Here is a 23,981-nt window from a genome sequence, read left to right as displayed (position 1 = left end):
TGGCCAACGTCTGGCAAAAAAAAAGTGAGCTTGAGGAAGAACATCTGACGAGCAGAGCAAAAAAGAAGGATAAATTGGAAGTGAAAAACGGAAAACTGAAAATTTTGTCACCTATAGTTGGTAGGGCTTGGGAAACTATAGCTCTTTGACTCTGAAACTACACTTTAAATACATTTGTTCCCATTTTAAGACAATTTATTAAAAAAAAGATAGGAAAATTAAGACTCTTAAATTAATATAAAGGTAGTAAATCGCCCGATAAGAAATATATTTCCTCAAACAATCTCAATTCTCCTTGTTTAAATCTTCCTAAAAACCTTTTCGAGTATGTATTCATAAAATAAATGTATCAAATTTCATTTAATCTCTGGAAACCCGAGGCCAGAGCTTGTTTGGCTGCACTAATTAATATTTTGCGTAATTAAAAGGCTTGTTTCAAACCGTATTGCTTTCATTCTGTTCAAATATTGAAAATGTGTGTTTTCGAGTATTGAATTCACACCAATTGGTTGGCTGAATGCATGTTTGCACAACAGGGATTTACAGAAGCCCCTGCTCTTTTTTGTTTTTTTGCTGGCTAGGTTTTTCAATCATCTGGTTGCTTTTCCCGAAGTTAGTGCAACATATGGAAAAAGGTTTTAATCAGCACGTAGCTTGCATCCTATCCTGCGTTTTGCCACGTGGGTGTGCGGATTGGATGTTGTTTTGGTGCTCGGCCATCCATCCGCTGGTTGGCGAATATTGCCTGCTTCGGGAAGACTCAACACCCGACTTTCTCATTTTCCAGACTTGTTTATTTGCATTGGCTACGGCGATGGATTTATGAGCGAAGCCATTGAACTTGCTCCTCGCTATCGCTCACTATACCTTTGAGGGAACCTCCTGGTTCTGGCTATCACTTCTGCCTCCTCGGATGTGTGTGGCTGGCACACAAATATGCCAAAGGCACGCACATAGCCTAAGCCACTCGAAGGGGCCAAAATCAACTCACCCCCTTACACGCCCACTCCCACGCCCACTCACACAAGGGGCACAATGCCCCATCTCGTGGCACACCCCTTTCGGCTAGTTCAACCCCCCTCGGCCTGGCCGATTTTGACATTTGCGTTCTGACGCACCCGGCGTATACGCAATTTCGGACTCTGACTCTTTAAGCCCTGTTTCAGCTCACGCCGTTGACCACGTGACCAGAAAATTGTTATCGCCCCTGTTTCCCCTTTACTTGGCCAAAAGTTTCCAATTCTAAATATAGACACAGAGATGTTGTTCGTTCGCTGTAAAGTACTCCACGTTTCATGACTATCAGCACCTGAAATTAGCTATAAGATTCTAAAAGATTTCTAAATAATAACAAAAGATTTATAACAACTTGTGAGAATTGTAATCTCTTAAAATGTACTATTTAAAATATTAAACTAGTTATCACAGACTATAACTGAATTTTAAGTAAAAGAAAACTACAGTATTGCGAGCTTAAACCTTTTATAGTAAGATAGATTCTAAAAGATTTCCTATTAATAATATATAATGTTTAAAAAAGGTTTTACAGACTTTAAAGGCTTATAACTAAATTCCACGTTAAAGATTATTTAAATATCACTCGATATTCATCCACGAAAGTTTGAAATATAATATCCGTCATATAAACTGACAACAAACTTATTTGATGACTCAAGCAGACGCTAAATAAATAAAAATATTCCTCAATCTATTTTTCTTGGGCTATTGCATCCTCTCAACTGTCATCCGATTATGAAACGGACTTTATGTACCAAAAAAAAAAAGAACACACTCCTGTATGCGTGCGATTTCTCATATTTCATGGCTTGACCTCTCTTTCTTTGGCCAGTGGTATAAATTGTTTGTTCCTGTTTGAGCACTGTTTGCTGTTGCTTTTGTATTTATTTTTATGACCCGAAATGTTGGCACGTTCAAGCGGAGCCTTCTAATACTATAACCAATATAAATGTCATTTATGTTTTGGACACTTTTTGGTAGCGCCAGTTGGGTTGGGTTGCTCAGAGGGGTGGACCTAGATGAAGGGCCCTTTGAGTGGAGGCAAAAAAATGTAGCAGAGAGTGAAATTCTGCCATGGTCAGCGATACAAAAACCGCAGCGAATCGAGGATTCCGAATGTGAATGGGGATTGGGTCGGGGAAGGTGAACTGGAATCAACAAATACTTGAAACTCACAAACACACAAATGGGATATTCGCTGGATGCACAGAGTGCCGGCTCCATCCGTGAGCATTTGTATCCCCAAATCCAAGTGTACTCGTATCCCTATCTCCATGTGAATAGAAATGTTGTTGTACGGTGTGATAACCATCACATTCCACACACACACATGAAAGAATGATAGCACCACTTAGTGGCACTTTAGGATATGCAAAAGCTGTAAGGACTTCCGCTTACGATTCGCTCAGGATACTCCAACAGAGTTCGTCCAAAGCTGGAGTCGTCCTGGATCTCTGTGGTTATTTTGCCCACTTGCCTTTTGGTCTGGAAAAGTATTCGGATTTGTAACCTAATCTGTATTTTGTGGTGAGGATGCACTTTTATTACAAATCCTTTTGATTAAGTCCAGGAAAATTGCTTAAGTTGGTAAATTTAAATGAATTGTGATATGCCTGAAAATCTTTTTTAGCTATTTTTAAGATTTTTATATTCTTTCATTTATATAAATATATTATAAATGTTATTTTATAGAAGACATATATTTTATTTAGATTTCTTAAATGTCTGCTGACAAATACCATAATGATGTTTTATGTTTATGCATGTAAAAAGATTGCTTTATCATTCCGGATGCTCATTTAGATGAGAAATATCAAATCAATTTAGCATTACAATCAATACCCGTTTAACCGTTTAACAAATGTAAACATTGCATCAAAACAGCATAAACTATTCAGGCACAATATTAATGGACATGGAAATCCTGGCTCATCCATCTCAGCCTTTTCATTTCCCGCTGAGGAGAAGACAGGCTTCCATTTACTCAATGGAGTTCCCCATGGCATGCTGATAGAGTCGGCAATCCAATCCTAAGAAACCCTTCCTCCCCCAAAAAAAAAGCTCGTTCCCAACTTCCGGTATCCCACTGTTCCTCGTCTTTCAGTTGGCAATAAAAGCGGAAGGCGTCACTTTCCAAATGGCGTCATGCTGCTTTGAGCTTTGTTTTCCCGCCCCCAGTCCTTTTATATATTTTTATTTATGCTCATTGCGCGTTGCTCTTATATTATTGCATTAACTGAAGAGGGGAACAAGGTGGGGGGTCCTTGTTCTTTTTTATTATTTTTTGTTTTCCATGTTCTTATATATTATCTTTATATGAATTGGGGATCCACCGAACCCTTCTCATATTCCCAATATTATTATTATGCATGTCGCGTGTGCTGCCGCAAAGACGGAAAACAATATTTATTTATTTCAACCCTTTTCGTTGGGTGGGTTTTGGAATGGGGGTGACATTGACCCCCTTTAATGCCCCATAAATATGGCCGCGATTTCCTTGACAACTCTTTAACTACCAACCCTCCTCCTTTCCTTTTTTAGCAACCTTCGTCAAGAAGTAAACTTTATTCCCAGGTCACGATTTCGGTCTTCCTTCGTTTAATATTCCAACTATTCAAATTTATACTATTAATACCTACATAAATTTCATTACCCAATTCACCCATAAAACTCGCTTTTTCAACTTATTTCTCTTGGTTTTGTTTTATGTCAACTTTCTGATGGCGCATTTGTTGGACTTATCTAGCTTTTGTTTGCTTCTATTTGATTTATTTTTAATGTCAACTAAACTGAAACATGGAAAATATGGCGCCTTTAATGCCCCACATTCAACCCGCTCTTTCCACTGAAATATTCAAAATCTACGGTGTCTGTGCAAAGAGAACAATTCATGCTGTCACCTAGATGATTTAAAATAATATGATTGCAGAGGCTTATAAACCGAATGTGTGGCAGAGAACAAACTCGTGTGGACAGGATAAACATTTTAAATACTTTTGATGAGTTCATCGGAATAGAATTATTATTTATATAAATATGTTTTAGACATGGCAAAACTATTTAAACAGCCTAAGATGAATACCATTTCAAATCAAATTGTGAATGAATTGGTTTTTTGTATTCAAATGACAAAACATTTGAAAACTAATTTTTAAATAGATATACAATTAAGATTCAGTCAATAAAACGTTCTTTTACTTAACATTACTTTAGCCCTATTTACGTTACCTTAGGGAATACGTTTCTAAAATAACACTTGGGCGCGAAAAATAGATTTGAAATGAACTGCAACCACTAGCTGTGCTCTTCTTACCCCAGCTCGAAAAATTCGAACCCCAGATTCAGCGACTTCGAAAATTCATATTAACGGACAGCTACACTAGACTACAAAATGTTGGTAGGCTGTGCTTAGTTTGTAACTTATGTATTTTCGCTTAAAAATAGTAAATCTTAGACATTTATTTAAAACTACCAAAACAAAATGCAATAAAAAGTTATATTTTTACAAATTTATATTTTTTAATTTTTAACATATGATCTATGTTTTGAAATATTCCAAAATATTCCATGTTTTTTAGTAGACCGCCATTAATGTATACAAACGAATGAATATTTTGTTTATTTATAAATGAAGAAATGAAATAATGATAATCTGATCATTATTAAATAATTAAATAATGATCAGATTATATTTATATTATATTTATACTATTATAGTTCATAGTTTTTTATGACTTTTTGTTAGTCTTTTTTTTTTAATATGCAATATATTATCCCCACCGGAAAGCAGGCTGATTTGGTTTGACACACATTGTTTTATGCAAGAAAAGTTGGCAATTAAGTCACCTCCACTTTCTCGCTCTCCTTGCCCTTCCTGCTCGCGCTCCCTCGTTGGTAGTTGGTTTGGAAAATTTGCATGGCCAGCAGAGTTTTTTGTGTCCACTCAGCTCGTCTGGATGGGCCAATTCAATGCCGATCCGATTTGCGCATATATCAATCGATGGCACTGTCCATATGCTCGTTAGCTCTTTAGATTCGATGCCCACCGGCATCGCCGTCATACTGATCGTGGCCAGGCAGCGCAGGTAGCCGATCCGATCCGATCCGATTCGATCGCGACCACCGGCTCTCGATTCTTGATTCTCCATACTCCATTCTTCGTTCTCGATGGGTTTAAAGGCCCTCTCCGGCCGGCCGGTCGAGTCAGTCTGCCCCTGGCCTGGCCCTTTGTCGGGACGCGTTTTTTAGAGCACAAGCAGAGCGTTTCAGCTGAGCAGGTGCAGGTGGTTGGTGGTTACCCCCCGCTGCGATGAGAGAGAAGGGGGAGCGGCCGGGTCCGCTTCGATGGCTGCGACACCTGCTCGACGCGCTCCTGGTGCGAATCCTCAGCCTGAGCCTGTTCCGCGCCAAGAGCAAGCCTCCTCCGGACAGCCTACCAGGATTGGAACTTTCCTCCGTCACCAAATATTTGCCCATTCCGAGGGTCAGAGGCCTACCGATGGTGGGGACCTTATTGGATCTTATAGCCGCTGGAGGAGCCACGCAGTAAATCCCTATAGTTGAACTTCTAAAAGTCGGATTATTTAAAAAAAAGAGCTAATCAAAAAAAAATGCTTAATAAAGCTGGATCAATTTGTTTATACCGAAAAATTTCAATGTTAAACAGTAAAAGCTAAATTTGCAAAACTTTGGGTAATACCTATTACCACGCGAAAGTCTTTAAAAAGTGATTACATTTATAAAATAAAAAGTGCTTAAATCTACTTAAATCTAATACATATAATATTTAAAAGCAACTTGGTTAAAGTTATATTATAATAATTAATGTCAAAATAATACGTTTCAAATATACAGTGATAAAATTTAAGATCCATATAATGTTTGATCCAGCACCTACTTTTTTTTTAATGTGATCAAAATAGAATGTTCTGGTCAACAAAAAGTTTTAAAAAATATGGTTCGATTTATAGAAGTTCTACATATGAATATTTAGATCCCCAAGATCCCGACTTTAAATTTTCTACACCCCACCATAGCCTTCACAAGTACGTCGATGCGAGACACAAGCAGTACGGACCCATTTTCCGGGAGCGTTTGGGCGGAACTCAGGATGCAGTCTTCGTATCGTCCGCGAATCTAATGCGCGGAGTCTTCCAGCACGAGGGTCAGTATCCGCAGCATCCGCTACCGGATGCCTGGACGCTGTATAACCAGCAGCATGCTTGCCAACGGGGACTGTTCTTCATGTAAGTGGAGTGGACCAAATGAGTCCGATGAATTGCAAATGAGGTGACTATGAAACCGATCTCCGTTCTTCTCCTCTTCGATGGGAGCAGGGAGGGCGCGGAGTGGCTGCACAACCGACGCATACTTAATCGCCTGCTGCTCAACGGAAATTTGAATTGGATGGACGTGCATATTGAGAGCTGTACCAGGCGGATGGTGGAGCAGTGGAGGAGTCGCACAGCGGAGGCGGCGGCGATACCGACAGCGGAGGGTGGTGAGATGCAGAGCTACGAACTGCCCCTGCTGGAACAACAGCTCTACCGATGGTCTATAGAAGGTATGATGTCAGGGATTAGGAAGTACTCCCTAATTGGATGTTCTGATGATATTTTTCGGATATTACCTTTATCTTTGAATATATCACGTTCTGATCCCATTTGTTTACCATCCTAAGGGAAATTCAATATCTATATAATATCCCAATTATATATATCCATAGTTATATTACTTCTTTCAAGTACTGTGTTGCAATATCTATTTAATATTCTCATATTACCTCTTTCTAGTACTCTGTTGCATCATGTTTGGCAACAGCATCCTCACCTGCCCCAAGATCCAGTCTGCTCTGGACTACTTCACCCAGATTGTGCACAAGGTCTTTGAGCATAGCTCGCGGCTGATGACCTTTCCGCCCCGTTTGGCCCAGATTCTGCGCCTGCCCATCTGGCGCGACTTCGAGGCTAATGTGGATGAGGTACTCCGCGAGGGAGCTGCGATAATCGATTACTGCATCGGAGTGCAAGAGGATCATAAGCTCCCACACGACGAGGCCCTATACCATCGTCTACGGGCAGCGGAGGTTCCAGGCGAGATGATTAAGCGAATATTTGTGGACCTGGTCATTGCAGCAGGTGATACGGTATGGATTATCAAAATTAATAATAGGAAACCTCATACTTATTCAAGATTTACCTTCCACAGACCGCCTTCAGCAGCCAGTGGGCTTTGTTCGCCCTTTCCCAGGAGCCCCTGCTTCAGAAACGTCTGGCCAAAGAGCGAGCCACCAATGATTCCCGGCTGCTGCATGGCCTGATCAAGGAATCCCTGCGTCTTTATCCCGTAGCCCCTTTCATCGGTCGCTATCTGCCCCAGGATGCGCACCTGGGCGGGCACTTTATCGAAAAAGATGTGAGTGAAATAAGTAATTCAAAGAGCTAACTTGATCTCATACCATTCCCGTATTCAGACCATGGTGCTGCTCTCCCTGTACACGGCAGGTCGAGATCCATCACACTTCGAGCAGCCGGAACGGATAGTGCCGGAGCGCTGGTGCATTGGGAAGTCGGAGCAGGTGCACCAGTCACACGGCAGCCTGCCCTTTGCCATCGGCCAGCGATCTTGCATTGGTCGCCGGGTGGCACTCAAGCAGCTCCACTCCCTGCTGGGCCGATGTGCCTCCCAGTTCGAGATGAGGTGTCTCAATGAGCGGCCCGTCGACAGCGTTCTCCGCATGGTCACAGTGCCCAACCAGACCTTGCGATTAGCCCTTCGGCCGCGAACCGAGTGATACAGTCATACACGCATTAACATAATCATAATACTAACACTAATCGTAATTGTAATGGTAGTTTCTTTAGTTTTATACAAATATATAAATGTCACAATATGTATCTATCTACTTGGAACTTTTAAACTAGGAAAACAATGCCTGCAGCAAGGTGTAGACTAGCAGCACAGAGCCTAGAAGAATTAGACCCACGATTGGGGCGCCCCATAACAGTTGCCCAAAAATTAGGGCACTGCCGATGGTGATAAGAGCGGGAAAAGAACCCAAAGTCCTTAGGCAAACTCGCGGAGGGACCAAGTTTTCGCATATGTCTGCTTGACCGGAGCTTTTGTCAAACCACTGCTCTGTCATTGGAGCATACAGCAGTTGCCGCGCAACCTTTCCACAGTAATCGTCACGGACATAAAAAGCTTGTATTTGACTGCCATACTAAAATAGTTTAGAGACCATTAAATTAAATACAAGAAGTCATTTTAGTAATCCTTACCCTCTTGTTAATGTTGTCAGAGATGAAGTGCAGCAATCTCACCAACGATCTGACTTCGTTGGACTGGATGGGCAGCGTTGCGGGATCAACGGTGGCATGCATATTAGACGCATTGAGCGACATTTGGTGAGGATTCAACTTTGAGGTGTCCAAGGAGTCGCTAGTGTCGAAGAAACTGAAATTCTGCACCGTGGTAGAGGCAGGCGGACAAGGTTCCTCTGGCAGGTTTTCATGCATTGACAGGTTGGCTTGGTCCACCTGGTTACATATCCAAAAATCTTATATTAGCAAAAGACTCAGATGTTCAACTAACAAACTTACATTAAACGTTCGGCAGAAGGCATCGATGCATTGGCGTAAAACCTCCGGAATGCGACTGAACTCGCGCAGGGTTAATTCATCCTGGGTGCACTCGCCGAAGAGCTTGTTAAAGAAGTTCTTGAGGAATCCCTGAGACCGCTGCCTCTCAGCAATGTCGTTGCGCAACGAAGCAATGTCCCTCAGAACCGAGTTGCGTGCCATGCTGATCAGGAACAGAAAGCTCTCCATCTGCTTCTGCATGGAATGACTAAACAGCTTGGTTGAGTTTGTGTTAACCACATTGTTCCACTGCGAGCCAGGTGAAAAGGATTTGCTGAATAAAAAACAGTGTTTGTTGGAAAATTTTAAAAGTTCTTTAAATTTATAAGTGTCTACCCACCTCATCATGTTGACTTGTCGCTGGGGCGAATCAAAGCCATAAGCGTTGCCTGCATGTAGACGCTCAAAGCGCTGTAATCGCTCTACCAAGTCATGTTGGGCGAACATTGTAGCCAGGCGGTACAGCATAAAGGCGTTTCGATAGACGGTATAGTCCAAGCGCCCAAAGTGCGGCAGCATTTGCATAAATATGTGAGTATACATAATCAGATTGTCCATGATAAAGCCATCGAAGCAGGACAAAATAGGCGGCTTGTAGGCAAGACTAGGACTGAGGTAAAAGAAAATCTATCAGAGGTCTTAAATTCTTACCTTCATAATTTTGTACTTACGTCTTGTTGTTCAGCGCCGCCATTGTATACCTCCAGGGCTGGATGTAACTGAGCCAGAGCTCCAACACCACCATCAGCGAACTGTCCAGAGGCCAGCGATCGATCAAGCCGCACAGAAATGCATATATCCTGGCCTTAACCATGCTTAGGGACACCTTACGCAGGGCGCACAGCGAACTGTGATCCAGCTGAGCCCCATTGGCGAAGAAGTGCACCTGCTTAACCAGGGTACGCACGCCGCGCACAAAATCGCTGCTGGGCAGGTGGTGCTCCGACTCGATGTCATACCGCAGCCAGATGTCCACGAAAAAGTGGAGTACACTCTCGGAACGCCAGGCGTATGCCCTGTTTGCACTGGCATTTGGGCTGTTCGACTGCGGTGAGGTGTTCCCGCTGCCACCGCTTGTATTCGGACTGCCTCCGCCTCCCGACACGTTACCGCCATTGCGATAGGAGCTGGGGATCCTGAGGTAGCGCGGTTGCCTCTGCGGCTGCAATGCCTGGGCGGGCAGTGGCTGTGGAGCCTTAACGCCGCCACTAAAGTGCAATGGCTCTATGCGGGCATCTGGAACAAGGGGCAGGAAGTTGTTGAGATACTCGGACACCAGCTTCAGATAGACTGTCTTGCTGCGCACGTTGTGGATCTGCATGGCGATGGGATTGATGGAGTGCAGCGGCTGCAGGGCGTACAGAACGAAGTGGATCACGTAGAAGTCGAAGGCGTTTAGCGAGAGAGTGGCCACTTGGTGCATCATAGCGTCAATGTTGATGAGTTCCGCATAGAACTGGGGATTCTGACCAGACTGCAGCATGCTAACGAACTTGGCCTGAAAGGGGACGAATTATATGGGGGGAAAGGGGCTGTAGCTATGACCTCCACTCACCGGCAGCAGATTGATGTCCAGATCGAATTTGTACTGATCCAGGAGCAGGCGGTGGCAAAGGTGCATCCAGGGACCGCAAACGCCGAAGAAGTGGTGCAGCGTCTGGAAGTGCAGCGGGTTGTTCTCCAGCGTCGTCGTCCGCAGGCCCCAGCCCAGCGGATTGCCATTGATCCCGAATATGGAGTGCACTACGTGGGGGAATATCTCCTGGATTTGGCGCAGGGAGCAGCGGTCGAACAGGATGCTCAGCTCGTGCACGCGATCAAACAGCGGTAGGTTGAGCACCGTCAACAGGCGGGTCTGCAAGGAGTCCTCTTTTGGTCCAAAATTGTATTAGGTTGCTGTTGACTACTCACGCTTAGGTTTTCTGGTGGCATAGTCTGCGACATGGCAATATCGTATGTGCAACTGTCTTCTTAAATTACCAATAAATAACACTTTAATTCTTAAAAACCGCAGCCGGCGTGCTGTAAACAAAAACCTTTCAACGCGTTGCCGGACCTGCTAAAAAATGTGACCTTACGCAGTGATGCCACATCGTCGATGGAAACGTTAGGGGCATCCAAGAAATAAATTTCTTATAACAGATTCCCACCGAGCTCTATGCAAAATAATAAATTAAAATAAACTCAAACCAATAACTGCTGTAATTATCCTACCATTAAGCTAACCACTTGCTAAAACCACTTCATAACAACATAAACACCTAATACACTTTTGGAGCGCAAGTAAAATGTTGCATTGGATTTGGCTTATAATTGTAGGCAAGTTGATTATAGTGTGAACAGGGTATTGGCACTTTGGTATATTTAGCCGCCTTCCAAACGGTCACACTTGCAACCGGCGGTTTTGTTTTGCTGCAGAATTTCGTGTTTATTTTAATTTTTCTGCCATTTTATAAAACATCCATGAAGCGAAGAAGTCAAACGCAGGCCCAGCAGGCCCCACCGGCCACCAAAAATGCAAAGGAAAAGGCGGGAGCGCTCACGGTGGCCCAGCTCAACTCGGATGTTATTTGGCAGGTTGGTGCTCCGCTGGACAAAAATACATAAATGCGGATTATAATCTTAACATAACTCACCCACAGCTGGCCTCGCAGTACTGGACGCCGGACACGAAGGCGGATCACCTGCCGTACAGTGCCAAGATCATCGAGCGCATCTACAACGAGGAAATCGGAGGAGGCGGTGGCCACAGTGCGCGGCGCATCAACATGCTCGAGTTCAGTCAGTACCTGGAGCAATATCTGTGGCCGCATTACCAGCGGGAGACCGCCACCCATGCCCATCTCATGTCCATCGTGATAATGGCCAACGAGAAGTTCAAGGAGCGCGTCGAGGTGTGGACTGTGTTCGAAAAACTTCCTGATCAGTATCCGGCCTTCTTCCGCCACGTGCTGGAGAGCTGTTTGCCCGGCAAGAAGGCCAAGGAGGCGACCAGCTCGCTGCGGGAGCGAACGGCCCTGCTGATGTTCATCAACCACTGTTTCAACAGCATGGAAATTGAGCTGTGCCGCGAACAGGCCAAGCGACTGGTCTCCCTGTCCATGTGGCACTGCCTGCAGCCGCGTAAGTTCTCCTAGCACCCTTTTAAGATCTATTAAAGCTAACCGAAATGTCTTTCCGTAAAGGCCGCCGTGAGCAGGAGCTTCGCGATGTTCCCGAGTGGCGGAAGTACTGGAAACGCCTGCTGAAAAAGGAGAAGGACAGCAAACCCGAGGTCGTCTGGGAAAGACACTTCATGCAGAACCTTATTATCGACTTTCTGCACATTCTCGAAAGCATTCCCGCCGAGGGCGAGGTGTCTTCCAACTTGGTTCACTACTGCGAACGTTTTCTGGAGTTCATCATCGATCTGGAAGCCCTTCTCCCGACGCGTCGCTTCTTCAACACAGTCCTGGACGATTGCCACCTCATTGTGCGGGCTCTGCTGTCGCCTCTGGTTCGTCGCGAGGAGGGCAAGCTATTTGGTCAGGTGAGTGTCAGACTTTTCTTTTAATTAATATCTCGTACAGCATAAATTAGTTAAAATTAAGTACAAATCTCAATGTTGGACATTGCTAAACTACGAAAACACTTAAATTAGTGTGGACGGTGGCTTCTCAGTAGTCGTTGCCGTTCATGTAGTGGAGCTCATCGCCCCAGTCATTCGCCGAGGGTGGCTCATTGTAGCAACACGTCTTTTTTAGCAGGAAGGTTACATGTCGCTGGCGCAGCACGCAGATGTAGAGTAGCAGCGGTGTCTGCAGGGCATTTACCACGATGTGGGCATATAGCAGGCCTTCCAGCTGCAGCCAGGACATGATGAGGAACAGCCAGGCTATCGACATAACCAACAGCATCAGCGAGAACATGATGAAGCTGTAAGAAAAGAGCATGTTATTGTGACCAATTCCCTGATGTGAATCTACTTACTTGGCTTTCAGCTTGTGCGCAATTCGGCCATAGACCGTCCGACGGTTGATCAGCTTCCTGGTGGTCACATAGAAGAATATGTTCACCAAAATGGTACAAGCGATTGGCGCAAAAAATATGCAGATGCCAAGCCAGCCGATCGTCTCCTGCTCTCCCACCATCTGCTCCTTTTTGTAGGAGTCTGCGTCTAGGAAGAAATGTGCAAAGACAGCCAATGCAGCCATCGTAGCCGTGCAACCCCAGGCATAGGCCGAGTAGTAGCAGTACTTCCTGCCATCCGTGACCCGCAGAAAGACGTTTCTCGACCGAAAAGTCTTCCAGATGTAGAAGCCGAAACTGTTCAGCCAAAAGAAGGCTGCCAGCAGGCTGAAGCACAGGATAATGTCCGCCACAATGAAGCTAACATGGCTGGTCAGCTCGGTGAAGATTCGCACCAGATCCGCCGCCTGGCTGACCATCAGGCACATGGCTATCGTTGTCACAATGTTGCCCACCAGATCTCTGCTAAATGGATGCAACATTAACGCATGAAGGGAGTCGAATTCAGAGCATTACTCACCTGAGTGTGGGCAGTATAAAGTAGATGATGGCAATAACCAGCAGGATAATGAGCGAGATGCCATGGAATATGGGGTTCAAGATCTTGCGGAGCAGAAAGTTGGAATCACTCCACTTGATCTCCTTGCGAGCCAAACATATCTTGGCGAAGTAGACCAGCTGTTCTCCAGTTTTCGAAACGGCCTGCCAATGGATTGAATGGTAATTTTGCATAAAATTGAACAGTAGTTTTTCATACCTTGTCGATGCAGTACAATCCATTGTCGTAGTCGTGATACCTTGGCTCCAGACTGCCGGCAATATCCTCCTCATAATCCGATTCTACTCCATGACGCTCATCCTCCTCATTCTCTGCATTGGTGTAATGCCTTAGCTTGCCATCGCTCAGTAGCTGTAGCTTATCAGAGCTCTAGAAAAAGTAAAAGCAACTATAAATTTCTGTAGTAGTCAAATGATATATCTACAACGCACCCCTGTGTAGTGGTATATGGGCCACATCTGCATGGATCCACAGTTGGGAATGCCGATGACGAACTTGATGCCTTTGGGGCGGCTTGGCTCCCCTCCAATGTTGGTGAACATAGGTTGGAAGTAGTCTGCAAATGGAATACAAAGATATATAGAGAGCACAGACTAGGAGAATTATTAAGGCACTTCAAGTTCATGCCGCCTTTGTTGGATTTGTGGATCAAAGGGGAGCCAGCATTTTTCTTTCCTCCTATATAAATATTTACGAACGTGATTGTTTTTCTGACTTTTTGCAATTTGTGCAGATTTGTTCAGATGCACTTTTGATCAACTCTATCCATTGATATGTTAATCATTGCAGGGAACACGGAAATTAGATTGCATTGGTTGATTGTGTGCTCATGGGAAAACTTAAATTAAAAATCTAATGAGATTAGAGCAATTCTGCCAGTTTCAATGATTCAACTTTTATTGTTTCATTTTTATGTGTCACTTAAGTGTCCCATCCAAGGTCATTAATGTTTAAATCAGTATTACTGGGTCGTGCTAGATTTTTAATATTGTTTGTTATGGGGCCTATTGTTTTGTTCACAAAGCTAAATGCTTGCTTGTCAAATATTCAATTGTATGTTTTGTGCCAAACTAACGACTAAAGCTCTTAAGATCCGAAATATCCTTAACAGATCTCTTCTATATTTATTTTATGTAAAAGAAATATAAACAGATCCATCCATAGAATCTTGCTAATGGATTTTCCGCATCAAATTACTTTGAAAAGATGGTATTCCCGATTTGGGATTCCCCCATCAAGTGGCTACTTAGATGTTTAAACAGAAGCATGCCCCACAGCATAAATCATATTTCTCATCAGGATTGGGGCCACTCTGTGTTTGTGTTGGGAACTTGTTTGGGGGAGTAAGTAAGTGGGGGATGGGGGTTCTTTAGCTGCTGGCTGCGTTCCACTGATCCACTGATAGCCAACAAATGGGCCATTTAATGTTGGCATACACATATGTTGCATGCCAGGAGGGAAAATCCATAAAGTTGAATGGCCAACTGCGGTGGTGTTGTTATGGTAACTTTTCCGAGAGGGGCTGGAAGTTTTCCGCCTGACCAGCTGTTGGACTCACCCGTTTCGTTGACCTGCTGGCACTCGCCGTCCACGTGTATCTCGAACTTTTCGCAGCATTTGTTGACCATCACAAAGTGGGGATCGGTCGTGGATTCCGCTGGCGATCCTCCACTTGAGACATGACTGCTTACCGGCAAGGGGCTTGAAATCAGGAGTAGTACAGGGAACAGCAGGGGAATCAGCAGAGCGGAGCAGCTGCATTTTTTTGCATATAGCCCGGCTGCAAAATGCGCGCCAAGCGTTTTTACGAGCATCTTTTGCTAGGTAACACAGTCACAGATACAGATACAAATACAAATTGTCTTAGTCGTTTATGTGGATCTGCGCTTGCCAAGAAATGCGTCATCAAGGTGCCGGCTGTGAGCCAAGATCATGACTGGCATGCCAGAATTTAAGTAAGGCGACACTTTTCCGTATAAAAACACACACACACAAAGGCACTTTAGTCTGGATTTCAGACTCACATTCGGTTAATAAACAATGCGCGCTTCACTTCCTCTTTAAACAATATTCGAATCGAACTGGGAATCGGGGAAGAAACATCAACCGATTCGAGGCGACGACAGAAAGCAAATGAGACTCTCTGCCGCTGGCTCTTAACTTCTAGTCACTAAGGCGGCGAGAGAGTGGAGAGTTGCGAGAGTAGCGCTCAACCCCCACCAAAGCGCTCCCTCTCGCACCAAAAACCAGACGGAGCGCTATTCGACGGCCCCGACTATAAGATACCCGCTATATACGGCCCTGCCTCAAAGGATATGCAACTATCTATGATATCTCTTCTATATATTGTCCAATTTCATCAATTTTTGGTATATGCCTATGATTCGAAATCCTTGACACTTAAAAATGTGTCTCCCATAGTAATTCAAGATATTCTAGTGCTGGCGTATCAAAAATGTGAATACACTTATTTCGTAAGAGTCTAAAACACATATCCAAATTGAGTAATTCCAAAGATTGCTTAAAAGACAAATATATTATACAGTTGACCTTTACTACGCATTATGGATATCTTATCTTATTTATTTGTCTTATGTCTAATTCTTATCTTATTAAAAATGTGATTATAAATACATAGACTAAGAAAAGGGGTTATTATTAAACTTTTGGCAGCTCTCGATCAATTCAAACATTTTAAGTGATTATAAGAACAGTTCTGATGTTCTTTTTATGATGGTGGTATCTTCCATATTCCTATTACATACACACAATATACCCAGTTTCTTATAGAGGGTGTAAAAAGTTGAAGCAGGGCTTTGAATGCACTCCCTCTCTACATCTCTCGTTCCCTCTCCCCGCTCTCTTGTTTAAATTGAGCGACGGAAATTATCAATTGGAGCAAGTAGTCGGTGCAAGTAAGGCAGGAACCGGCAATGTCTGGCTCTATGAGTATGCGAAGGCTTTGTTTGCTCCTCTAGCGCTCTCCAGAGCTACCCCCTCCCTTGTCCTCATCGAGGATGTGACTAGATGATGCGGTGTGATAAGATGCAGCTGTGTGCAATCCCCCGATGACGCGTGCCTTGTCAACACACTTGTCCTCTCGCACCTCCACAAACACTCAAAAGGGGAGGAGGGGGTCGAAAGGAGACAGGAACCTTCTTTAAACATATTCCTTTAGTCAATAGTTAGTCTGCAACACCCTTCAGCTAACCTTCAGCACAGATTTGTATTGAACACACACGCTCGTATTGGGTTTCCAGGGAAAGTCCCCCATTTCTCCTGCTAGGACTTCCGCTTTCCGCTCACCTGGCTCGTCTAATTAGCCCTCGCTCTCACGCACACATAGCTAAAGTCAAAGCCAGTGTGTGTGTTTGAGTTGTCTTGCCCAAACTGATGACGTATCAACCTTTTGGGGCAGACCAACCGGCTTGGCTTACATAGCATGTCTGGCTTTGAATACCTGTAGTGCAGCTGAAATTAAGAGAGACAGAGAGTGTAATACCGAGAGAATTGTTTAATGTTTGCGTGAGTTTGTAGAATTCACGAGGCCAGGCAGGTAGTAAAACAACAAAACACGTTCCATTCAATACACGCGTTTGGGGATTCGAACAGGAGCGGATCACCTAGTTTGAGGGTCGATTCTACACAGAAGAAAATGTTGGGATCAATCTGGAATTCACAAGAACACTTAGAGGAATATTTGAACATCATTCAAGATATAGATCAAGATAGATAGATTTGAAAGGACCTCGAATTCAAACATGTTACTATTAAATATTTATTTTTTTATCAGTGTAAATAAGCTTTAAATAACTTGATCTTTATTTACTTATACTTACAGCTCTTGGACATGCTGAAGTTTTACACCCGCTTCGAGATCAACGACGTCACCGGCAGCTCGCTCACGGATCACGACATGACCCAGCTGCACTACAAGAAGATCACCTCGCTCCAGCGGGCGGTGTTCGCCAAGTTTCCCAGTCTGCGGGTCTTTGCTTTGTCCAATGTGGCCACAGTGGATAACCGGGAGTCGCTGGAGCAGCACTTTGGTGGTTTAGATGGCAAGGGACTTTTGCAGATTGCCACTTTCTTGAATCTGGTTCCCGAGGAGGTGGCGGCACCCTTAGACTGGCATCGTGTGGACGAGCAGTTTCTACGTGAGTTGCTGATTACGCGCCACGAGCGACGCTGCTCGCAGTTGGAGGCACTTAATGAGATGCCCCTGTATCCCACCGAGCAGATCATCTGGGATGAGAACGTGGTGCCCTCGGAATACTATTCCGGTGACAGCTGTCTGGCTCTGCCCAAGCTTAATCTGCAGTTCCTGACACTTCACGACTATCTGCTGCGCAACTTTAACCTCTTCCGTTTGGAATCCACCTATGAGATCCGGCAGGACATTGAGGATGCCGTGAGCCGCATGTTGCCCTGGCAGTCGGAAGATGGCGATGTGGTCTTCGGAGGCTGGGCAAGAATGGCTCTACCCATTGCCAGCTTTGCGGTGGTCGAAGTGGCCAAACCCCATCTCGGCGAAAAGAAGCCCTCGAGGGTGCGTGCAGATGTGGGAGTAACCCTCTCCGTGCGGCGAGAGATCAAGGCGGAGTGGGAAAACCTCCGGAAACACGACGTCTGCTTCCTGATTACCGTGAAGCCAACGCAACCTTATGGCACTAAGTACAAGCACCGGGAGCCATTCATTCCCCAGGTGGGTTTGGTCAGTGTACGCGGCTGCGAAGTGGAGGGCATGCTGGATGCCAATGGACGGGTCATAGAAGATGGACCGGAACCAAGGCCACAACTGCCAGGTGAGCAGCGTTGCTATCGCGTTTGGCTGGACTCGAATCAGTACCGCCAGGATATGGACGATCTTCAGGAGGTGAGTTTGCCAGCTATTCCGTACCGATTTCCATTTAATCCCTTTTTAATTTAGGGCGCCGACGATGTCTACGAGAGTTTCAACATCCTGATGCGCCGCAAGCCCAAGGAGAATAACTTCAAGGCTGTGCTGGAGACCATTCGCCACTTAATGAATACAGAATGCGTGGTTCCGCCTTGGCTGCATGACATCCTGCTGGGTTATGGTGACCCTGGGGCCGCCCACTACAGTAATATGTCCAATCAAGAACGCAGTCTGGAGTTCAACGACACTTTCTTGGACTACAAACATCTTGAGGCCAGTTTTCCCAACTATACGTTGAAGTGTGAAGTGCCGGAGGAGAAGCGACAACCGCCCTATCGACTAATATTTGAGGATGTGCCCATTCACAAAGATAGCGATGAAGAGGAGGGTGAAGAGAAGGTAGAGCAGGAATTATCCAAGGTTATTTCAGTGCAGCCGTACAAGTATGAAGCAAGGGGACCATATCCCAGCGATAAGCCCAAGCAGTGAGTATAGGAATCAATAACTTAGTTTAATTTATAATAACTTACAATTTACAATTTACATGTTACTGATAAATACCCCTGCTATTTTGTTTTAGAAACTCCATCCGTTTTACGCCCACTCAAGTGGAAGCCATTCGTGCGGGAATGCAGCCGGGTTTGACACTTGTGGTCGGTCCCCCTGGAACCGGTAAGACTGACGTGGCCGTGCAAATCATATCGAATATCTATCATAACCACCCCAGTCAGCGAACCCTGATTGTCACCCACTCCAATCAGGCGCTTAACCAATTGTTCGAAAAGATCATGGCCTTGGATATCGATGAGCGTCATCTGCTGCGTCTTGGTCACGGCGAGGAGGCTCTGGAGACCGAGAAGGACTACAGTCGCTATGGTAGAGTGAACTATGTATTGGCCAAGCGAGTGGATCTCCTTAGCCAGGTGCAGAAGTTGCAGGAGTCACTTGGTGTCAGTGGTGACAATGCTTATACCTGTGAGACCGCTGGCTACTTCTATCTGTATAATGTGATGGCGCGATGGGAGAAGTTTCAGAGTCAGATGAGCGTGCATAGGGAGGAGACCGACGTGGAGAAGCTGAGAGCCGTGTTTGAGAAGGACTTTCCCTTTGGCAAATTCTTCGCAGATGCTCCGCAGCCCTTGTTTAAGGGTGCGAATTATGAGGAGCTGATGGACGCAGCCTGCTCCAATTTCCGATACATCTCGGACATTTTCAACGAACTAGAAGAGTTCCGTGCCTTCGAACTGCTGCGCACGGGTCTGGATCGCTCCAAATATTTGCTCGTTAAAGAAGCAAAGATCATTGCCATGACTTGTACTCATGCGGCACTAAAACGTAAAGAACTGGTTAACCTCGGCTTCCGATATGACAACATCCTTATGGAAGAATCTGCACAGATCCTGGAGATCGAAACTTTCATTCCGCTGCTACTACAGAACCCGCTGGATGGACTGAATCGTCTGAAACGCTGGATTATGATCGGTGATCATCATCAGCTGCCACCCGTGATTAAGAACATGGCCTTCCAAAAGTATTCCAACATGGAGCAGAGTCTGTTCACCAGGCTGGTGCGTCTTGGTGTGCCCACTGTAGATCTGGATGGACAGGGTCGTGCACGAGCCAGCATCTGCTCGCTGTACAAGTGGCGCTACAAGAAGCTGGAGGACCTGCAGCACATCTTCGAGCGGGATGAGTACAAAAAGGCCAATCCAGGATTCGCACACGACTATCAGCTTATCAACGTGGAGGACTTCAAGGGCGTGGGCGAAAGCGAACCTAATCCCTACTTTTATCAGGTGAGAAGCGACCTTTTTACTATGTCTAGCTCCAAAAAGTTCCCAATCTAATCAGCTTCTTATCCAAACAGAATCTTGCTGAGGCCGAGTATATTGTAGCCGTCTACACGTACATGCGTTTGATGGGCTATCCCGCGGCCAAAATCTCTATATTGACCACTTACAACGGTCAGAAGCATCTCATCCGCGACGTGATCAACGCCCGCTGTGGCAATAATCCGCTCATCGGTTGGCCGCACAAGATCACCACCGTGGATAAGTACCAGGGCCAGCAGAACGACTACATTCTCATCTCTCTAGTGCGCACCAAGGTGGTGGGACATCTGCGGGATGTGCGACGTCTGGTGGTGGCTATGAGTCGAGCGCGGCTTGGTCTATATGTGTTTGGCAGGGTCTCCCTGTTTAAAAACTGTCTGGAACTTCAGCAGACCTTCAAACTGGTGAGTTGGGATACACTTTTTAGATATCAGGAGTTTTAAAAAAAGTCTTCTTTTAGCTTACACAGCGACCTTTGAAGCTGAGTTTGGTGCCCGATGATAAATATCCCACGGAACGTTTGGCCAATGCTGATGTGGCCAGGGATGCTGTCAAAGTTGTAGAAAACATGTCCGAAATGGCACAGTTTGTCTACGAACGGTACATGGCCAAAATGGAGGAACTCAAGGGCACCCTGCCCACTGAAGAGGAGTTGCAGGCCATGCGCAACCAGTTGCCCCAGGAAGACGAGGATAATGTTCCAGAGGAAGTTTCCGAGGAGCCACCGGAAAAACGAGTGGCTAAGGAAGCGCCAATTTCTAAGAAAAAAACAGCGGAAGCCTTTAAGCCCACACCCATTCTAAACGAGATAAGTGTGGACGAGGTGGAAATGGATCAAAGGGAGGAGGTGGAAAAGGAAACCACCGAGGAGCCAACACAGGTACCCACACCTGCTGAGGAGTCTTAGTTACTATTAAGTTGCTCAAATAATTTAATTTCAATAAGTCCAACAAAGTTTTAAAGTGACAAATGCAAAACGCATGGACACACACCCCATAATACCAGTTTACTTCTTGGGTGCGGTTATGCCCTCCAGCTGAGCCTTCAACTGGGCGTTGGTCTTCTTCAAGAACGTAATCTCCTCGGTGAATTTCTTCTCCTCGGAGGCCCTCAGCTCGGCATTGCGCCGTTCGGCCTGCTCCTGCTTGAGCTTCATGTCTGCGATGATCTCCTCGAGTGCCTCTTTGTCCAGTTCAAGAGTCTTGACGCGATCGCGGAGCATTTCCTTTTCCTCGTGTGCCTGTAAAGCTTTGCGCATGCCGAAGGCCACGGAGCTGCAGTATAGTGTCTCATAGGCCTCCATAGACATGGCGATTTCATCCCGGATTCGCAGGAGCAATAGGCCGCGCTCCGAGCAGTTTATGGTCACCTGGCGAATGATCTCGTCTGCGGGGAGAAGTGTTGGTAGGAGCTGGAAATGGAAAACTTATCCACTTACCAAAACACTGGGAGTACAGCTCGCGGCGCACGGGACAGATGCCGGTTTCGCGGGCCTGGGTCTGCTGCAGCCTAGTGTCCAGCATCTCCTGCAAATTGATCACATCCTGGCGTGTCGCTGGAGTACTGGACACGGACTGCTGCCACAGCTGACCATCCTCTTCCCAGCAGCGCGGTGGTAGAATGGAGTTGAGTATCTCCTCGGTTTCTCTTTTGGAATCTAGCAAAGCGCCCGCCGTTTGGGGCCTCTTCATCTCAATCTCCGTCAGCGGAGCGCCCCCCTTTTTGTCCGGGTGCTTCACCACCAGCACCGGATTGTTGTAGCGCACCAGGGTCTGGAACTGACCCACGCTGGTTATATCTAGGTCCTCCATTTCGACGGTATTTGTTTAAATTTAAAACTCAAAAAATATATTTAATATAAACTCGTGTGTGCCTCGGGAATTCGACAGCTTTTCCCGACGATTTTGATGATTGGAAAATCAGAAATGCCTGTGCTGGGAAAAATCCCTAAGGGTGCGAGTTTGTTATTCTACCTTCACCGGCTAGCAACCTTCCGGTCCTCGGCAACGCCTGGTTGCAAATATCAACAGGTGGAAAATGGAAAACCTCCATCTTTATCCAATGACCAGAATAATAAAACTTCAAATTACTTATTTGTATAATATGTTTAATGTAAATGCAAACATAAATGAGTTTCTGGCTCTGTCCGTGAGGAATCGAACAGCGGTCAAAAGTAACTTAGTTCGTTGTACATTTCCAATTCTCTCCAACTTAAAATCTGAACTTATGAGTATGAGCAAGTTTGGCTAATTAAACTAGGATCTAGATAACTAAATGTTAGCGACACAACTAAACGTAGTACGGAATTGGAAGAGCAAATAATTTAGTCTTTTTAGTGGTACAACTTAGGCTGTGGACGCATTTGAAACGCCATTAAAACTAATATCGCGGAAGTATTCGTGTGGACTGAATTGTGTAGATGCAGATGTAGGATGTACATTAGTAACTCTTACATATTCATATCGTTTCATTACGGCTAGACATTGTCAATATATAATAGTACATATATATTATTGTCATTATTTATGCGGGAGAATTTCCTCTATGGGTTCTTGTAGTTCTGCTTCTGTTTCTGTTTCTGCACCTGGCTCTCTATCCTGGTTACTTGAGTTCTAGATATAATGCTGGCTTACCAGATACAACTACGCTATGTATATATGTATTTATATGTGCTATGTACGTGTCTAGAATATTGTTGGTGTAAACGCAACGGCGAACTCAAAGATGCAACAGAACAGATTCGGTTTGAACTAAACCACGGCAAGGGCTTGTCAACTACACAGATACACAGCTACTACATAATTTACACATCTTTTTGGGCAGCAGCTCCCATCGAGGCTTAGATCAGCTCGGCCACGGCATCGTCGCCATCCCGGATGGGTGCCTGGAAAGTGGATCCTGTGAACTCGTACAGCTGAAAGGGGGTGGAAAACTTAAATTTAGATCTGTGGATCATGATTTGGCTTTCCAGTTTCTTACCGATGGCGCCCGATTGTTCCGCAACGTGGCGTAGTCCGCAAACTCATTCATGTGCGGATCGACGCGGGCCAGCAGCAAGCCAGCACCGCCCACTCCTCCGGCGCTGGCGCCACCACCACTGCGCATCGAACCACCACCGGCACCACCGCCGCCAATGAGACGATTTTGATTGTTACGCGGCTGAATGGTGGCATACGTGTTGTCCACCGACTGACCCACATGGTGGACCTGCTCAAGTGAGCTTCGATGCTCCAGGTGGCCCGGCGCCTCAGAGTTTGAGATGTGATCGGGCTCCGAGAAGACCTGCATGGTCAGCTCCTGTTCCTCATAGAGTTTCAGTTTTCTAACGGAAAAAAATAATCAAAAATTTAAGATACATCCCCATCCATTTCCGATAGTCACTTACTGTTCTATCCATAGCGGATTTTCGGTAGTATTCAGGTCCTCGATAATCTGTTTCTTAATCAGGGCCTCCTTGCGACGCGTCTCCACAGGCACAGATAGATTCCAGTGCTTCAGGCAGCAGCACAAGACAATAAAACTAATAACGCCCACAAAAAGGACAATGACCAGGGCCACTAGACCAGCCACTGCCAGGTCAAACTCATCTTGCACAATAGCGATGTAGGCGGGCACAACGTTTTCTATGGCAAAGCCAGCATAGTAATCCTTAAAAACAAAAATACTTAATCAAAAAAGATCAAAAGATTGAAGTTCAAATATGCCACCTTCAGATAATCGTAGTTTCTGTCGATATCCTTGAGAATTTCATCGACGGGAGCAATCTGCTGGGTTTGAGGGTCCACGGCATGGAAGTACAGGTCACACCAATCCATGCGAATGCGGCCAATGGAGTCCAAATGGAATCGTATCTCGTCGACGATGATGCGATGTTGGGTGGCATTGCGTAACTCGGCAATAATCTCCTCCTGCTCCTGGTAAACCTCTTCCGGCGGACGCGACAGGATTACACGCACCAGTTGGGTGCCATCAAAGACCCAGATCTGTATGAAAATAATTTATTAATAATGGATATTTGGATAAGC

At 45.3% G+C, this 23,981-nt stretch overlaps 6 protein-coding genes across 8 annotated transcripts in view; 2 read left to right on the top strand and 4 right to left on the bottom strand.

Moving 5' to 3' along the window:
* Positions 1-5,213: 5,213 nt before the first annotated feature.
* LOC119562985 (cytochrome P450 315a1, mitochondrial) lies at positions 5,214-7,836 on the top strand. Its single transcript, XM_037876163.1, has 6 exons — positions 5,214-5,562; positions 6,054-6,263; positions 6,354-6,580; positions 6,810-7,162; positions 7,225-7,431; positions 7,490-7,836. Exons 1-6 carry the CDS (start codon positions 5,327-5,329, stop codon positions 7,808-7,810), a joined length of 1,554 nt encoding a protein of 517 aa, XP_037732091.1. The 5' UTR covers positions 5,214-5,326; the 3' UTR covers positions 7,811-7,836.
* A 23-nt stretch (positions 7,837-7,859) lies between these two features.
* On the bottom strand, positions 7,860-10,601 carry LOC119562984 (sphingomyelin phosphodiesterase 4). Its single transcript, XM_037876161.1, has 7 exons — positions 10,569-10,601; positions 10,213-10,512; positions 9,329-10,155; positions 8,998-9,267; positions 8,619-8,931; positions 8,298-8,555; positions 7,860-8,239 (listed from the first exon to the last, which is right to left on the bottom strand). The coding sequence occupies exons 1-7, from the start codon at positions 10,599-10,601 to the stop codon at positions 7,937-7,939; spliced, it is 2,304 nt and encodes a 767-aa protein (XP_037732089.1). The 3' UTR covers positions 7,860-7,936.
* A 440-nt stretch (positions 10,602-11,041) lies between these two features.
* Positions 11,042-20,955, top strand: LOC119553449 (RNA helicase aquarius). Of its 2 annotated transcripts, XM_037863853.1 has the most exons (8): positions 11,042-11,234; positions 11,300-11,780; positions 11,843-12,186; positions 17,066-18,100; positions 18,155-18,609; positions 18,705-19,920; positions 19,992-20,360; positions 20,417-20,955. In XM_037863853.1, the coding sequence occupies exons 1-8, from the start codon at positions 11,121-11,123 to the stop codon at positions 20,861-20,863; spliced, it is 4,461 nt and encodes a 1,486-aa protein (XP_037719781.1). In that variant the 5' UTR covers positions 11,042-11,120; the 3' UTR covers positions 20,864-20,955. The 2 variants fall into 2 exon arrangements, with proteins under 2 accessions (XP_037719781.1, XP_037719789.1); XM_037863861.1 differs by lacking the exons at positions 11,042-11,234; positions 11,300-11,780; positions 11,843-12,186 and adding an exon at positions 13,249-13,385.
* Positions 12,188-15,342, bottom strand: LOC119553464 (probable G-protein coupled receptor Mth-like 5). 2 transcript variants are annotated; one of them, XM_037863870.1, is made up of 6 exons: positions 14,783-15,342; positions 13,656-13,780; positions 13,423-13,593; positions 13,186-13,367; positions 12,627-13,130; positions 12,188-12,572 (listed from the first exon to the last, which is right to left on the bottom strand). In XM_037863870.1, exons 1-6 carry the CDS (start codon positions 15,036-15,038, stop codon positions 12,314-12,316), a joined length of 1,497 nt encoding a protein of 498 aa, XP_037719798.1. In that variant the 5' UTR covers positions 15,039-15,342; the 3' UTR covers positions 12,188-12,313. The 2 variants fall into 2 exon arrangements, with proteins under 2 accessions (XP_037719798.1, XP_037719808.1); XM_037863880.1 differs by having other exon boundaries at positions 12,627-13,127.
* On the bottom strand, positions 20,870-21,859 carry LOC119553478 (putative inner dynein arm light chain, axonemal). The gene is made up of 2 exons (XM_037863891.1): positions 21,395-21,859; positions 20,870-21,342 (listed from the first exon to the last, which is right to left on the bottom strand). The coding sequence occupies exons 1-2, from the start codon at positions 21,765-21,767 to the stop codon at positions 20,963-20,965; spliced, it is 753 nt and encodes a 250-aa protein (XP_037719819.1). The 5' UTR covers positions 21,768-21,859; the 3' UTR covers positions 20,870-20,962.
* Positions 21,860-22,042: 183 nt separating this feature from the next.
* Positions 22,043-23,981, bottom strand: part of LOC119548583 (cadherin-87A) — a 65,539-nt gene continuing 63,600 nt past the window's right edge. The window contains exons 15-18 of the mRNA XM_037855906.1: positions 23,664-23,939; positions 23,342-23,604; positions 22,936-23,278; positions 22,043-22,870 (exon numbers count right to left, since the gene is read on the bottom strand). Of these exons, the coding sequence (XP_037711834.1) occupies positions 22,796-22,870; positions 22,936-23,278; positions 23,342-23,604; positions 23,664-23,939 (957 nt within the window). The 3' untranslated portion in view covers positions 22,043-22,795. The remainder of the gene's footprint in view (positions 22,871-22,935; positions 23,279-23,341; positions 23,605-23,663; positions 23,940-23,981) is intronic.

This window comes from Drosophila subpulchrella, chromosome 3R (assembly GCF_014743375.2).
Source record: "Drosophila subpulchrella strain 33 F10 #4 breed RU33 chromosome 3R, RU_Dsub_v1.1 Primary Assembly, whole genome shotgun sequence".
NCBI lineage: Eukaryota > Metazoa > Arthropoda > Insecta > Diptera > Drosophilidae > Drosophila > Drosophila subpulchrella.
The sequence above is the reverse complement of the archived record's forward strand: the minus strand, read 5'-3'. Positions and strand labels throughout refer to the sequence as shown.